Source organism: Bufo gargarizans, unplaced genomic scaffold (genome assembly GCF_014858855.1).
Source record: "Bufo gargarizans isolate SCDJY-AF-19 unplaced genomic scaffold, ASM1485885v1 fragScaff_scaffold_726_pilon:::fragment_4:::debris, whole genome shotgun sequence".
NCBI classification, from domain to species: Eukaryota; Metazoa; Chordata; class Amphibia; order Anura; family Bufonidae; genus Bufo; species Bufo gargarizans.
In genome coordinates this window covers 679663-697176 of record NW_025334174.1, presented here as the reverse complement: position 1 = coordinate 697176, position 17514 = coordinate 679663, and the positions used below count along the sequence as shown (strand labels likewise).

The 17514-nt window shown below is 43.0% G+C and overlaps 1 protein-coding gene across 2 annotated transcripts in view; it reads right to left on the bottom strand.

The window, feature by feature from the left end:
- Positions 1-17514, bottom strand: part of LOC122922805 (zinc finger protein 692-like) — a 405840-nt gene that overhangs the window by 1771 nt on the left and 386555 nt on the right. For both annotated transcript variants that reach the window (XM_044273542.1, XM_044273545.1), the window contains one exon: positions 3011-3110. In XM_044273542.1, the coding sequence (XP_044129477.1) occupies positions 3011-3110 (100 nt within the window). The remainder of the gene's footprint in view (positions 1-3010; positions 3111-17514) is intronic.

Genomic DNA, 17514 nt, shown 5'->3' with positions numbered 1-17514 from the left:
GGCAATTGCATTACCAATAGATTATATATGCTGTTTATGCAGGAGTCTCTATATGTACATGTACTAATGGTCAGGTACTGGATGTGAGTTGGTAGATCCAGTAGACTGTATATTGGTGGACTCTGGATATACTTCATATACATACACATTATTAGCCACATTAGCATCCAGGTTGCGCAGGAACAGAGGTGGCTGTGTGTGGGGGTGTCCTCTATGTATTGTGCTATCTGTATCTCTATGTATAATGTCCATTGCTTTGTCATCTTTATGTAATTAGTAAACTATTTTTATATATAAGTATCTGCGAGGGTTGTGTGTTGCTCTTGTGATATATGAAGGAATGGAAGAGGTGTAATTATACACAGGATATTCGGGTTGTATGGGACACAAGTGCAACTTGCTAGGGATAGAATAGAAGGGATGGAAAACGGAGATATACATAAATCTCCATTTTCCAAGAAGCAAAAATCCCCTCTTCAAGATCTACACAGAGTAATTTAGTCCATTCTTCCCAGCAGAAATGATACCCATTGTTTAGGTCTATCAGTCTATGGGACTGATGTACAGACGTGGACAAAATTGTTGGTACCCTTTGGTCAATGAAAGAAAAAGTCACAATGGTCACAGAAATAACTTTAATCTGACAAAAGTAATAATAAATTAAAATTCTATAAATGTTAACCAATGAAAGTCAGACATTGTTTTTCAACCATGCTTCAACAGAATTATGTAAAAAAATAAACTCATGAAACAGGCATGGACAAAAATGATGGTACCCCTAGAAAACACAGAACATAATGTGACCAAAGGGACATGTTAATTCAAGGTGTGTCCACTAATTAGCATCACAGGTGTCTACAACCTTGTAATCAGCCATTGGGCCTATATATATGGCTCCAGGTAATCACTGTGTTGTTTGGTGATATGGTGTGTACCACACTCGACATGGACCAGAGGAAGCAAAGGAAAGAGCTGTCTCAAGAGATCAGAAAGAAAATTATAGACAAGCATGTTAAAGGTAAAGGCTATAAGACCATCTCCAAGCAACTAGATGTTCCTGTGAGTACAGTTGCACATATTATTCATAAGTTTAAGATCCATGGGACTGTAGCCAACCTCCCTGGACGTGGCCGCAGGAGGAAAATTGATGACAAATCTAAGAGACGGATAATCCGAATGGTAACAAAAGAGCCTAGAAAGACTTCTAAAGAGATTCAAGGTGAACTTCATGCTCAAGGAACATCAGTGTCAGATCGCACCATCCGTCGTTGTTTGAGCCAAAGTGGACTACATGGGAGACGACCAAGGAGGACACCATTGTTGAAAACGAATCATAAAAAAGCAAGACTGGAATATGCCAAACTACATGTTGACAAGCCACAAAGCTTCTGGGAGAATGTCCTGTGGACAGATGAGACAAAAATCGAAGTTTTTGCCAAGGCACATCAGCTGTATGTTCACAGACGAAAAAATGAAGCATATCAAGAAAAGAACACTGTCCCTACTGTGAAACATGGAGGAGGCTCTGTTATGTTCTGGGGCTGCTTTGCTGCGTCTGGCACAGGGTGTCTTGAATCTGTGCAGGGTACAATGAAATCTCAAGACTATCAAGGAATTCTAGAGAGAAATGTACTAGCCAGTGTCAGAAAGCTTGGTCTCAGTCGCAGGTCATGGGTCTTGCAACAGGACAATGACCCAAAACACACCGCTAAAAACACCCAAGAATGGCTAAGAGGAAAAAATTGGACTATTCTAAAGTGGCCTTCTATGAGCCCTGACCTCAATCCTATTGAGCATCTTTGGAAGGAGCTGAAACATGCAGTCTGGAAAAGGCACCCTTCAAACCGGACACAACTGGAGCAGTTTGCTCATGAGGAGTGGGCCAAAATACCTGCTGAGAGGTGCAGATGTCTCATTGACAGTTACAGGAAGCGTTTGATTGCAGTGATTGCCTCAAAAGGTTGCGCAACAAAATATTAAGTTAGGGGTACCATCATTTTTGTCCATGCCTGTTTCATGAGTTTATTTTTTTACATAATTCTGTTGAAGCATGGTTGAAAAACAATGTCTGACTTTCATTGGTTAACATTTATAGAATTTTAATTTATTATTACTTTTGTCAGATTAAAGTTATTTCTGTGACCATTGTGACTTTTTCTTTCATTGACCAAAGGGTACCAACAATTTTGTCCACGTCTGTATATAGCTTGACATCAGTCCCACGGACTTTGAAAGAAGTGGAAGTACGCATGTTAGATTGCTGTTCCATTCAAATTCCTGCTCAATGCACACCCAAATGGAAGGCTCAAGATGGGGTTGGTGGAGGTGGAGTGGAGGACCAAGGGTGGAGCACCCCAACAATCAGACATCCTTCACCTATTCTGATAAATGTCCATTGAGAGAAATCCCTTTTAAAGTTTCCCTGTACTATGAAAAAAACTTTTGATATGTTATAATAGGAAGGAAAAATACATGTCACCAGTACATACTAAATGGTAAAACACTGGGTAACACTGACATGGAAAGAGACTTAGGAATTTTAGTGGACAGCAAACTAAGCTTCAGAAACTAGTGACAGGCAGCTGCTGCCAAGGCCAATAGGATAATGGGTTGCATCAAACGGGGCATAGATGCATATAGCGTCAGTAAATATGGCATATAGCATCAGTAAATAGTGCACATAGGCGTACACTATGAGCGGATGTTAGGGGCTCTGTTAGGGGCTCTGTTAGGGGCCTCTGTTCCAAATATCTTAAAAAATACAGGACAAAATAGAGAAGCATGCTGCACTAATCAGGGCACTGTGCAGCGCGTGAGCGGCAGAAGAGCAGGGTTAAATTGGAGGGTCTAATCTAAGGTCTGATGAAAATTGAGGTTCTGATCGTAAGGCTGGTGAACAATATTTTTATTCTTGTTTTCCTCCTCTAAAACCTAGGTGCGTTACGAAAAATACAGTAATGAAATACAGTATATGCAAATTCTCTATCGTACAGAGTTAATGTTAACTTACTGAAGTGGTTTCTCCCCTGTATGAATACGTCTGTGTATGAGGAGGTTACTACTGCTCCGAAATGCACGTGCACAGAATTCACAGATAAAGTCCCTCTGGTCTGAGAAAACAAACAAAAATAATAATTTGAGAATGTTTCTAGATACTGTGGATATAAAATGTCTACACAGCCCTGTTAAAATGTCAGGTTTCTGTGATGTAAAAAAGACAAAGATAAATCATTTCAGAACTTTTTCCATCTTTAATATGACCTATAAACTGTACCACTCAATTTGTCGGGCATATTTATATCTGCACATTAAGGTCTGACAATATTAGAACCAAAATGGAGATTCACATTACCTTTAAGAGGCCAAACTCTCTGTTGGAATAAGCCAGAAAAGGTCATGGCAGTCATTGGCATACAATATATATTGTTTTAAAAGTTATTGCCAACAGATGTGGTATCTTAGAGAATGTAATGGGTCTCACATAAACTGTCTCAACTACCTAGGTCAAGAGAGGTTATTGCTTAAGACACTGGTATCCAGCGTTATTCCATATAACCACCAGAATAAAGTATATTCACGTGTGATTGCATATAATTTAGTATATTTTAACCAATGATATATGTAATGTTTGTATAATCATATCCAGTTATTGATAATGTATCATTTTATCCGTATATATATGTATTATGCTACATATGTATCAATGAGAATATATTCTATAGAAGCATATAAGCTGGTTTTCTACTAAGAGGATATTCTTTTAGAGAAGAACTTTGTTTTCTTTGATGGCAATTAATCAGTCGTTTCGACGGCTAAGATACACAAACCAGAAGAAAACTTTCTAAGGACCATTATACTCTTATCTGCCCCGTAAATTCAAGGATTAGGGAAACTTCTAATACCGCCAGTCAGTCTGAGCAAAGTGTCAGAAAGAGTCCCTCCTAATTGATTTAAGGTGAGAAAGGTCAAAGTTTAAGTGGTGTAATAAAATAATACATATGTGTTAATTCTTAAAATATTTAAATTTGTTATATGATACAACAGTGCCATCAAGTGGTAGATGGGCAGAAGTTTCTAAGGAATGCCAATTAAATGACATCATCCCCATGATTACCATACGTCACACCCACCTTATCTAATTGGAAATCCCCAAGAGGGGATGGGCATAGATAAGGATTCGAATATCTAATCCAGTTTTTGAGAGAAGAGGGATTCAAAAACACTTGAGGATTCATTCATCAGCATCACTACACACGTCAGGAACGTACCACAGGACCGGACAGATCTAAATTTTGGAAAGCTGGGTCCCTTCTAAAAGCTCTTTATCCCAAAGCCAGGGGTAATGTATAATTTATTTCATTTGCAGTAATTAAAAATCGCTCCAATTGGCATATAGTTGAGACCCCATTATTAGTGGGTCAATAGTGTTAAAAACAATAATTTTATGGGAAATTTTAACCACTTCAACCCCCCTAGCTGAAACCCCCTTAATGACCAGGCCACTTTTTACACTTCTGCACTACACTACTTTCACCGTTTATTGCTCGGTCATGCAACTTACCACCCAAATGAATTTTACCTCCTTTTCTTCTCACTAATAGAGCTTTAATTTGGTGGTATTTCATTGCTGCTGACATTTTTACTTTTTTGTTATTAATCGAAATTTAACGAAAAAACAACATCCATATATAAATTTTTTGCTAAATTTATTGTTCTACATGTCTTTGATAAAAAAAAATGTTTGGGCAAAAAAAAAATGGTTTGGGTAAAAGTTATAGCGTTTACAAACTATGGTACAAAAATGTGAATTTCCGCTTTTTGAAGCAGCTCTGACTTTCTGAGCACCTGTCATGTTTCCTGAGGCTCTACAATGCCCACACAGTAGAAAACCCCCACAAATGACCCCATTTTGGAAAGTAGACACCCTAAGGTATTCACTGATGGGCATAGTGAGTTCATAGAACTTTCTATTTTTTGTCATAAGTTAGCGGAAAATGATGATTTATTTATTTATTTCTTACAAAGTCTCATATTCCACTAACTTGTGACAAAAAATAAAAACTTCCATGAACTCACTATACCCATCACAAAATACCTTGGGGTGTCTTCTTTCCAAAATGGGATCACTTGTGGGGTAGTTATACTGCCCTGGCATTTTAGGGGCCCATATGCGTCAGAAGTAGTTTGCAATCAAAATCTGTAGAAAATGACCAGTGAAATCCGAAAGGTGCACTTTGGAATGTGGGTCCCTTTGCCCACCTAGGCTGCAAAAAAGTGTCACACATCTGGTATCGCCGTACTCAGGAGAAGTTGAGGAATGTGTTTTGGGGTGTCATTTTACATATACCCATGCTGGGTGAGAGAAATATCTTGGCAAAAGACAACTTTTCCCATTTTTTTATACAAAGTTGGCATTTGACCAAGATATTTATCTCACCCAGCATGGGTATATGTAAAATGACACCCCAAAACACATTCCCCAACTTCTCCTGAGTACAGCGATACCACATGTGTGACACTTTTTTGTAGCCAAGATGGGCAAAGGGGCACACATTCCAAAGATGCACCTTTCGGATTTCACAGGCCATTATTTACACATTTTGATTGCAAACTACTTCTCACACATATGGGCCCCTAAAATGCCAGGGCAGTATAACTACCACACAAGTGACCCCATTTTGGAAAGAAGACACCCCAAGGTATTCCGCGAGGGGCATGACGAGTTCCTAGAATTTTTTATTTTTTGTCGCAAGTTAGTGGAATATGAGACTTTGTAAGGAAAAAAATTATAATAAAAACATCATCATTTTCCGCAAACTTGTGACAAAAAATTTAAAATTCGAGGAACTCGCCATGCCCCTCACGGAATACTTTGGGGTGTCTTCTTTCCAAAATGGGGTCACTTGTGGGGTAGTTATACTGCCCTGGCATTTTAGGGGCCCATATGCGTGAGAAGTAGTTTGCAATCAAAATCTGTAAAAAATGACCGGTGAAATCCGAAAGGTGCTCTTTGGAATGTGTGCCCCTTTGCCCACCTAGGCTGCAATAAAGTGTCACACATCTGGCATCGCCGTACTCAGGAGAAGTTGGGGAATGTGTTTTGTGGTGTCATTTTACATATACCCATGCTGGGTGAGAGAAATATCTTGGCAAAAGACAACTTTCCCCATTTTTTTTATACAAAATTGGCATTTGACCAAGATATTTATCTCACCCAGCATGGGTATATGTAAAATGAAACCCCAAAACACATTCCCCAACTTCTCCTGAGTACGGCGATACCACATGTGTGACACTTTTTTGCAGCCTAGATGCGCAAAGGTGCCCAAATTCCTTTTAGGAGGGCATTTTTAGACATTTGGATCCCAGACTTCTTCTCACGCTTTAGGGCCCCTAAAAAGCCAGAGCAGTATAAATACCCCACATGTGACCCCACTTTGGAAAGAAGACACCCCAAGGTATTCAATGAGGGGCCTGGCGAGTTCATAGAATTTTTTTTTGTGGCATAAGTTAGCGGAAATTGATTATTATTTTTTTTTTTCTGACAAAGTCTCACTTTCCGCTAACTTGGGACAAAAATTTCAATCTTTCATGGACTCAATATGCCCCTCAGCGAATACCTTGGGGTGTCTTCTTTCCAAAATGGGGTCATTTGTGGGGTGTTTGTACTGCCCTGGTAGTCAGGGCAACCGACCGGCTCCAGGGGCTGATCTTTTCCCTCATAGATCCGAAATTTGTGGGTATAGCCTGTGGCCCTTTCACAGAGCTTATACAATTTGACCCCATACCGGGCGCGCTTGCTTGGGATGTATTGTTTGAAGCCAAGGCGCCCGGTAAAATGTATTAGGGACTCGTCTACGCAGATATTTTGCTCTGGGGTATACAAATCTGCAAATTTCAGGTTGAAGTGGTCTATGAGGGGCCGAATTTTGTGGAGCCGGTCAAAAGCTGGGTGGCCTCTGGGACAGGAGGTGGTGTTGTCGCTAAAGTGCAGGAAACGCAGGATGGCCTCAAAATGTGCCCTGGACATAGCAGCAGAGAACATGGGCATGTGATGAATTGGGTTCGTGGACCAATATGACCGCAATTCATGCTTTTTGGTTAGACCCATGTTGAGGAGAAGGCCCAGAAAAGTTTTAATTTCGGAAACTTGGACTGGTTTCCACCGGAAAGGCTGGGCATAATAGCTTCCCGGGTTGGCGGTTATAAATTGTGTGGCATATCGGTTTGTTTCTGCCATGACTATGTCCAAGAGCTCCGCAGTCAAGAACAGCTCAAAAAATCCCAGGGCCGAACCGATCTGAGCTGTCTCAACCCGAACTCCAGACCGGGCGGTAAAAGGGGGAACTACAGGTGTGGCTGAAGTTGGGGACTGCCAATCAGGATTTGCCAGCACCTCAGGGATTCTAGGGGTCTACGGGCCTGTCTGTGCGGTGGCTGCGACGGGGTAACTACTGCACGTGCCTCTGTACCAGCTTCAACTGCCCTTCTGGTGCTCGCCACTTCACCATGATGTACGGCAGTGCTGGTACTAGGTCCAGGGAGGGCTGCGCTGCTGGTGTATGCCTCACCACGTGATCCGACAGCGCCAGCCCCACTCTGCTGCCCTTGAAGTGGATCCTGCGCAACCTGTGGTCTAGCGACACGGGGCTGGGTACGCCTGGTGCTATCAGGGACCTCAACCTCCTCGTCCGAACTTTGAGTCAGACTGCCACTGCTTTCTACAGCTTCATATTCTGACCCGCTAGATTCGTCAGACGAGGGTTCCCATTCCTCATCCGACTGGGTCAGAAGCCTGTAGGCCTCTTCAGAAGACTACCCCCTGTTTGACATTTGGGCAACTAAATGTAGGGGTATTCCCTGAGACTATCCAAGAAAAAAAAGCAAGCCTGTCTTACAAATGGGAGGCTAGCGAAGTACCGGAGGCCGATGCGGTTGATAAAAAATATCAAAACTGATTTTTTTATCGCCGCAGCGCATGTAAAGTGAATGTGCAGTGATAAAAAAATATATTTTTTTTATCACTGCGGCAGGGCGGGTGTGGGTGAACGCACGTGTGGGCGACCGATCAGGCCTGATCGGGCAAACACTGTGTTTTGGGTGGAGGGCGAACTAAGGTGACACTAATACAATTATAGATCTGACTGTGATCAGTTTTGATCACTTACAGATACTATAAAAGTACAAATGCTGATTAGCGATACGCTAATCAGCGAATAAGGGACTGCTGTGCGGTGGGCTGGGCGCTAACCGATCGCTAAACTACCTAACCAAGGGGCCTAAACTATCCTAAAACCTAACGGTCAATACCAGTGAAAAAAAAAAGTGACAGTTTACACTGATCACTTTTTTCCTTTCACTAGTGATTGACAGGGGCGATCAAAGGGTTAATTGGGGTGCAGGGGGTGATCTGGGGCTAAAGTGTAGTGTTGGTGCTACTCACTGTGAAGCCTGCTCCTCTGCTGGATCCAACCGACCAAAAGGACCAGCAGAGGAGCAGGGAAGCCATATAACACATCATATTTACTAATATGATGTGTTATCTGGCTTCTCATTGGATTTTTTAAAAATCATTGGCTGGCAAGCTGATGACGCGACCCCCCTGGAAGAAATGCCGGCCCGCATTGCGCATTCGCGGGCCGGCTAAGCGCGTAATCTCATGTCTCGCGAGATGACGCGTATATGCGTCACTCTGCCTGCAGCTGCAGCCTCCGGACCGCGGATCTGCGTTAGGCGGTCCGGAGGCGGTTAATGAACGTGCACATCATTAGAATTCCTGTAATATTGCTATCAGAGTGGGACCTCTGATCGGATTTTATTATCCGTAGTTAGGCCAACGGGCGTATTTATAAGGTGTCTCTTACTGCCATATTCTTTGATTGAGCATAAGAGATTTTCCACAGATTCATTTCTATTGTTTTTTTGTTGTTGTTGTTGCATTATAATATTTTGATAACCAGTACATTCATTGGTAATAATTTGATAAAAGAAAAAAGTTGTATTGTATTGTACTTGGTGTAAAAATTAAGTGAGCCCAGGTAAACGGTGGAGCACCATCTTGTGGTCAATTTAGATATTATCCTTGTATTCATTTGTATGCCATTTTTACTGCTTGTATTTATAATAAATTATATTTTATATAATTAATTGCACCCTGTTTCATTAGCTGCACAAATTAACTTTAGATCTCATCAATAAAAGAACTGGCATTTATATGTCCGCCAATTAAATTTTTCATTTTTCATATTTCATAAAAATATAAAATCATAATTTTTTATGATTTCATATCTTATATGAAATAAATACCCGATAAATTGAACATCAAATTGAAATCTTTTAGGTAGAGGGAAGAAAAAATATAAAAAGAAAATAATATGGTTGCATAAGTGTGCACACCCTTAAACTAATGCTTTGTTGAAGCACCTTTTGATTTTATTACAGCACTCAGTCTTTTTGGGTACGAGTCTATCATCATGGCACATTTTGACTTGGCAAGATTTGCCCACGCTTCTTTGCAAAAACACTCCAAATCTGTCAGATTGCGAGGGCATCTCCTGTGCACAGCCCTCTTCAGATCACCCCACAGACTTTCAATCGGATTCAGGTCTCGGCTCTGGCTGGGCCATTCCAAAACTTTAATCTTCTTCTGGTGGAGCCATTCCTTTGTTGATTTGGGTGTATGCTTTGGGTTGTTTTAATGCTGAAAGATTAAGTTCCTCCTCATGTTCAGCTTTCTAGCAGAAGCCTGAAGGTTTTGTGCCAAATATTGACTGGTATTTGGAACTGTTCATAATTCCCTCTAGCTTAACTAAGGCCCCAGTTCCAGCTGAAGAAAAACAGCCCCAAAGCATGATGCTGCCACCACCATGCTTCACTGTGGGTATGGTGTTCATTTGGTGATGTGCAGTGTGGTTTTCGGGCCAAACATATCTTTTGGCATTATGGCCAAAAAGTTCAACCTTGGTTTCATTAGACCATAACACCTTTTCCCACATGATTTTGGGAGACTTCAGATGTGTTTTTGCAAAATGTAGCCTGGCTTGGATGTTTTTCTTCGTAAGAAAAGGCTTTTCGTCTTGCCACTCTACCCGACAGCCCAGACATATGAAGAATATGGGAGATTGTTGTCACATGTACCACACAGCCAGTACTTGTCAGATATTCCTGCAGCTCCTTTAATGTTGCTGTAGGCCTCCTGGTAGCCTCCCAGACCAGTTTTCTTCTCGGCTTTTCATCAATTTTGGAGGGATGTCCAGTTCTTGGTAATGTCACTGTTGTGCCATATTTTCTCCACTTGATGATTACTGTCTTCACTGTGTTCCATGGTATATCTAATGCCTTGGAAATTCTTTTGTACCCTTCTCCTGACTGATACCTTTTAACAATGAGATCCCTCTGATGCTTTGGAAGCTCTCTGTGGACAATGGGTTTTGCGGTGGGATGCGACTAAGAAAATTTCAGGAAAGACCATCTAGAGCAGCTGAACTTTATTTGGGGTTAATCAAAGGCACTTTTAATTATGGTAGGTGTATGCGGACTCCTATTTAACATGATTTAGAATGTGATTTCTTAATTCTGAACACGGCTACGTCCCCAGTTATAAGAGGGCGTGCACACTTATGCAACCACTTTATTTTAGTTTTTGTTTTGTTTTCTTCACCCCACCTAAAAAAATTCAGTTTGTTTTTCAATTGAGTGGTACAGTTTATAGTGAACATTAAGGCCTCATGCACACGACAGTATTTTTTCACTGGTCCGCAAAAACAGGGTCCGTAGGTCCGTGATCCGTGACCGTTTTTTCGTCCGTGGGTCTTCCTTGATTTTTGGAGGATCCACAGACATGAAAAAAAAGTCGTTTTGGTGTCCGCCTGGCAGTGCGGAGCCAAATGGATCCGTCCTGAATTACAATGCAAGTCAATGGGGACGGATCCGTTTGACCTTGACACAATATGGTGCAATTGCAAACGGATCCGTCCCCCAATGACTTTTAATGTAAAGTCAGAAGTCCCTTTTATACCATCGGATCAGAGTTTTCTCCAATCCGATGGTATATTTTAACTTGAAGCATCCCAATCATCATGGGAACGCCTCTATGTTAGAATATACTGTCGGATATGAGTTAGATCGTGAAACTAAGATAGTATATTCTAACACAGAGGCGTTCCCATGGTGATGGGGACGCTTCAGGTTAGAATATACAAAAAAAAAAAAAATGTGTACATGACTGCCCCTGCTGCCTGGCAGGTGGTGCCAGGCAGCAGGGGGCAGACCTCCCCGCTCCCCCCCCGTTTTTAACTCATTGGTGGCCAGTGCAGCCGGCCCCCCCTTCCTCCCCTGTAGTTAACTCATTGGTAGCCAGTGGGCCCCCCCCCTCCCTCCCCTGTAGTTAACTTGTTGGTGGCCAGCCCCCCCCCCCCTCCCCTGTAGTTAACTCATTGGTGGCCAGTTAACTACAGGGGAGGGAGGGGGGGGCCCACTGGCTACCAATGAGTTAACTACAGGGGAGGGGGGGGGGCGGCCGCACTGGCCACCAATGTGTTAACTACAGGGTGGGGGGAGAGGGGGGGTCTGCCCCCTGCTGCCTGAAACTCAGCTCTGAAAAAGCTTTTATGCAGATGGATCTTCGGATCCGTCTGTATGAAAGTAACCTACGGCCATGGATCACGGACACAGATGCCAATCTTGTGTGCATCCATGTTCTTTCACGGACCCATTGACTTGAATGGGTCCGTGAACCGTTGTCCGTCCAAAAAATAGGACAGGTCATATTTTTTTTGACGGACAGGATACACGGATCACGGTCTCGGCTGCAAAACGGTGCATTTTCCGATTTTTCCATGGACCCATTGAAAGTCAATGGGTCCGCGAAAAAAAAAGAAGGAAAACGGCACAAGGGCCACGGATGCACACAACGGTCGTGTGCATGAGGCCTAAAGGTGGAAAAAGTTCAGAAATTATTTATCTTTGTCTCATTTTGTTTACGCAACAGAAACCTGACATTTTAACAGGGGTGTGTAGACTTTTTATATCCACTGTATACTAAAGCCCTTTATTCAAACTGCTAAATATCCAGCAACTTCCTAGATTATGTTTACATCTACTTGGAGGCTCTGTTAGGGGCCTCTGTCGCAAATGACAAAATAGAGAAGCATGCTGCGCTAATTTGTCTATTAAAATGCCAGGTGCTGGTGTCAATTCAGCCTTATTTGTATCTCATAGGAAACCTTGGTGACAATATTGGCACTGGGTATGGGCAACTAAAAACTATTAAAAAGGAAACTGTGGCTGGGAGGGCTAAAACACTGTTGATGGCAGCATTTCAGGGCATAGACTGGGAGCAGCTCACGTTGTCACATTATAAAAATGATAAATGGGAGAGCTTTAATTATATTGCAAAAATTACTCTGGTAGGTAACAAGTGTAAATGGCTAAAATTAAACCTCACATGGCTCACAGCTACTGTAAAAAGGGCAATAAATGAAAAAAAAAATGCACCTAAAATACAAATCTGAGGGGTGTAGCCTTAGAACTTTAAAGAATAACTTACTAAAAATCTGTAAAAATGAGAAAATCTGCAAAAATACAAAATTAATGGCAGGTCGCCAAAGAGAACAAAAAGATCCCAAATAGGGATGAGCGAACCCGAACTGTATAGTTCGGGTTCGTACCGAATTTTGGGGTGTCCGTGACACGGACCCGAACCCGGACATTTTCAGAAAAGTCCGGGTTCGGGGTTCGTCGCTTTCTTGGCGCTTTTTGAAAGGCTGCAAAGCAGCCAATCAACAAGCGTCATACTACTTGCCCCAAGAGGCCATCACAGCCATGCCTACTATTGCCATGGCTGTGATGGGCCAGAGCACCATGTGACCCAGCCTCTATTTAAGCTGGAGTCACATAGCGCCGCCCGTCACTCTGCTCTGATCAGCATAGGGAGAGGTTGCGGCTGCGACAGTAGGGCGAGATTAGGCAGATTAACTCCTCCAAAGGACTAACATGGTGGAACAGTACGTGTGCACACCCCTCCACGTACTGACTGATAGTTCGGCCCCATTCAACTTCTGGGTCTCTAAATTGTCCACGTGGCCAGAGCTAGCCTTTTATGCCTTGGAGGTGCTGGCATGCCCGGCGGCCAGCGTTTTGTCTGAACGTATATTCAGCACGGCAGGGGGCGTCATTACAGACAAACGAAGCCGCCTGTCTACAGCCAATGTGGACAAGCTGACGTTCATAAAAATGAACCAGGCATGGATCCCACAGGACCTGTCCATCCCTTGTGCAGATTAGACATTAACTACCACCCCTTAACCATATATTATTGTACTCCAGGGCACTTCCTCATTCAATCCTATTTTTATTTTCATTTTACCATTATATTGCGAGGCTACCCAAAGTTGAATGAACCTCTCCTCTGTCTGGGTGCCGGGGCCTAAATATATGACAATGGACTGTTCCAATGTTGGGTGACGTGAAGCCTGATTCTCTGCTATGACATGCAGACTGATTCTCTGCTGACATGAAGACAGATTCTCTGTTACGGGACCTCTCTCCTCTGCCTGGGTGCTGGGCCTAAATATATGCCAATGGACTGTTGCAGTGGTGGTTGACGTGAAGCCTGATTCTCTGCTATGACATGCAGACTGATTCTCTGCTGACATGAAGACAGATTCTCTGCTGACATGAAGACAGATTCTCTGTTACGGGACCTCTCTCCTCTGCCTGTGTGCTGGGCCTAAATATATGCCAATGGACTATTGCAGTGGTGTCTGACGTGAAGCCTGATTCTCTGCTATGACATGCAGACTGATTCTCTGCTGACATGAAGACAGATTCTCTGTTACGGGACCTCTCTCCTCTGCCTGTGTGCTGGGCCTAAATATATGACAATGGACTGTTGCAGTGGTGGCTGACGTGAAGCCTGATTCTCTGCTATGACATGCAGACTGATTCTCTGCTGACATGAAGCCAGATCCTCTGTTACGGGACCTCTCTCCTCTGCCTGGGTGCTGGGCCTAAATATATGACAATGGACTGTTGCAGTGGTGGCTGACGTGAAGCCTGATTCTCTGCTATGACATGAAGACTGATTCTCTGGTGACATGAAGCCAGATTCTGTGTTATGGGACCTCTCTCCTCTGCCTGGGTGCCGGGGCCTAAATTTATGACAATGGACTGTTACAGTGGTGGGTGACGTGAAGCCTGATTCTCTGCTATTATATGAAGACTGATTCTCTGCTGACATGAAGCCAGATTCTGTGTTATGGGACCTCTCTCCTCTGACTGGGTGCCGGGGCCTAAATTTATGATAATGGACTGTTACAGTGGTATCTGACGTGAAGCCTGATTCTCTGCTATGACATGCAGACTGATTCTCTGCTGACATGAAGACAGATTCTGTGTTATGGGACCTCTCTCCTCTGCCTGGGTGCTGGGCCTAAATATCTGACAATGGACTGTTGCAGTGGTGGCTGACGTGAAGCCTGATTCTCTGCTATGACATGCAGACTGATTCTCTGCTGACATGAAGACAGATTCTGTGTTATGGGACCTCTCTCCTCTGCCTGGGTGCCGGGGCCTAAATTTATGATAATGGACTGTTACTGTGGTGGGTGACGTGAAGCCTGATTCTCTGCTATGATATGAAGACTGATTATCTGCTGACATGAAGCCAGATTCTGTGTTATGGGACCTCTCTCCTCTGCCTGGGTGCCGGGGCCTAAATTTAAGATAATGGACTGTTACAGTGGTGGCTGACGTGAAGTCTGATTCTCTGCTATGACATGCAGACTGATTATCTGCTGACATGAACACAGATTCTGTGTTATGGGACCTCTCTCCTCTGTCTGGGTGCTGGGCCTAAATATCTGACAATGGACTGTTGCAGTGGTGGCTGACGTGAAGCCTGATTCTCTGCTTTGACATGCAGACTGATTCTCTGGTGACATGAAGCCAGATTCTGTGTTATGGGACCTCTCTCCTCTGCCTGGGTGCCGGGGCCTAAATTTATGATAATGGACTGTTACAGTGGTGGGTGACGTGAAGCCTGATTCTCTGCTATGATATGAAGACTGATTATCTGCTGACATGAAGCCAGATTCTGTGTTATGGGACCTCTCTCCTCTGCCTGGGTCCCGGGGCCTAAATTTATGATAATGGACTGTTACAGTGGTGGGTGACGTGAAGCCTGATTCTATGCTATGACATGAAGACTGATTCTCTGGTGACATAAAGCCAGATTCTGTGTTATGGGACCTCTCTCCTCTGCCTGGGTGCTGGGCCTAAATATCTGACAATGGACTGTTGCAGTGGTGGCTGACGTGAAGCCTGATTCTCTGCTATGACATGCAGACTGATTCTCTGCTGACATGAAGCCAGATTCTGTGTTATGGGACCTCTCTCCTCTGCCTGGGTGCCAGGGCCTAAATTTATGACAATGGACTGTTACAGTGGTGGCTGACGTAAAGCCTGATTCTCTGCTATGACATGCAGACTGATTCTCTGCTGACATGAAGACAGATTCTCTATTACGGGACCTCTCTCCTCTGCCTGGGTGCCGGGGCCTAAATATCTGTGAATGGACTGTTCCAGTGGTGGGTGACGTGAAGCTAGATTCTCTGCTATGGGACCTCTCTTCAATTGATATTGGTTAATTTTTATTTATTTTATTTTTATTTTTATTCATTTCCCTATCCACCCTTTGTTTGCAGGGGATTTACCTACATGTTGCTGCCTTTTGAACCCCTCTAGCCCTTTCCTGGGCTGTTTTACAGCCTTTTTAGTGCCGAAAAGTTCGGGTCCCCATTGACTTCAATGGGGTTCGGGACGAAGTTCGGATTGGGTTCGGATCCCGAACCCGAACATTTCCGGGAAGTTCGGCCGAACTTCTCGAACCCGAACATCCAGGTGTCCGCTCAACTCTAATCCCAAACAATTCTTTACATACAGAAATGCAAAAAAGCCAAGGTCTGAGCAGATAGAGCCCCTAAATAATGGTAATGGGGGTTGCTCACTAAGGATCAGCAAAAGGCAGAGATACTAAATGTTTTATATAGCTCTATATATACAAAAGAAGAAAAAAGCTGATATCGCTGGTGCAAGGGCGGTTAGTAAGGTACATCCAGTTAAATACTAAATTGGCAAACTGTAAATATGGTCCAAGCTAGTTAAATAAGGTAAATGCTCCTCCTTATTAAAGAGGGGTGCTACTAACTTGGGAGTGTGTACCTGCACAGACTCACTCTATCCAATCAGTGCTGCCATGTTCAGACTGTGCAGGTACTCCCCCCCCCCCCCCCAACTGGTTACCACCCCTCTGTAACCCTTACTGAAGGCTAATAGCAATTAATTCATAACTTCTAGTGAAAATAATAAAGAAATGGCACAACATAGAGCCATACGAATAGATGTTTAAAAAAGGCATGTCAGGAGAGGTGACCTATCCTTTTTAATACAAATATTGAAGAGAATAGGGCCCGATACTGAGCCCTGAGGTACCCCACTAGTGACCCAATCTGAGTGTGTACCGTGATTAACCACCCTCTGTTTTCTATCACTGAGCCAGTTACTTTCCCACATACACACAATTTCTCCCAGTCCAAGCATTCTCATTCTATATGCTAGCCTTTTATGTGACAGTAGCAAATGCTTTGGAGAAGTCAAGATATACGACATCGATTGACTTATCCCGGTCAAGTTGAGAATTTACATTCTCATAGAAGCTGATTAAATTAGTTTGACATGACCGATTCCTCATGAAGCCCTACTGATTTGTATGCATTATACGCTTATTTTCATGGAGATACTCCAAATTAGCATCCCTTAGAAATGGGTCAGCTTACCTACGAGAGATGTTAAACTTACTGGCCTATAGTTTTCGAGCTCTGCTTGTGACCCCCACATTTGCTAATCCCCAATACTGTGTAATGCTCCCTGTCAATACAGAGTCCTTAACACCTTAGGGACCCATGACGTACCGGTACGTCATGTATAGTTACGATCACTGCCGCCCGGTGATCGGAACCCGGTCCCTGCTCAAATCATTGAGCAGGCACCTCGGCTAAATGCGCGGGGGGTCCCGTGAGCCTCTCGGAAGCTGTATGAGTAATACACACAGTATTACTCATACAGCCAATACATTCCAATACAGAAGTATTGGCATGCATTGTAAAGGATTAGACCCCCAAAAGTTCAAGTCCCAAAGTGGAACAAAAAATTAAGTGAAAAAAAGTTTAAAAAATTAAGTGAAAAAAAGTTTAAAAAATAAAGTTTTCCCCCCAAAAATTAAAAGTTTCAAGTAAAAATAAACAAACAAAAACTTCATTTTCCCCAAATAAAGTAAAATAAAATTGAAAAAAATAAATAAAAAGTATACATATTCGGTATCGCCGCGTCCGTATCGACCGGCTCTATAAACATATCACATGACCTAACCCCTCAGATGAACACCGTAAAAAATAAAAAAATAAAACTGTGCTAAATAAACAATTTTTTGGTCACCTTACATCTCAAAAAGTGTAA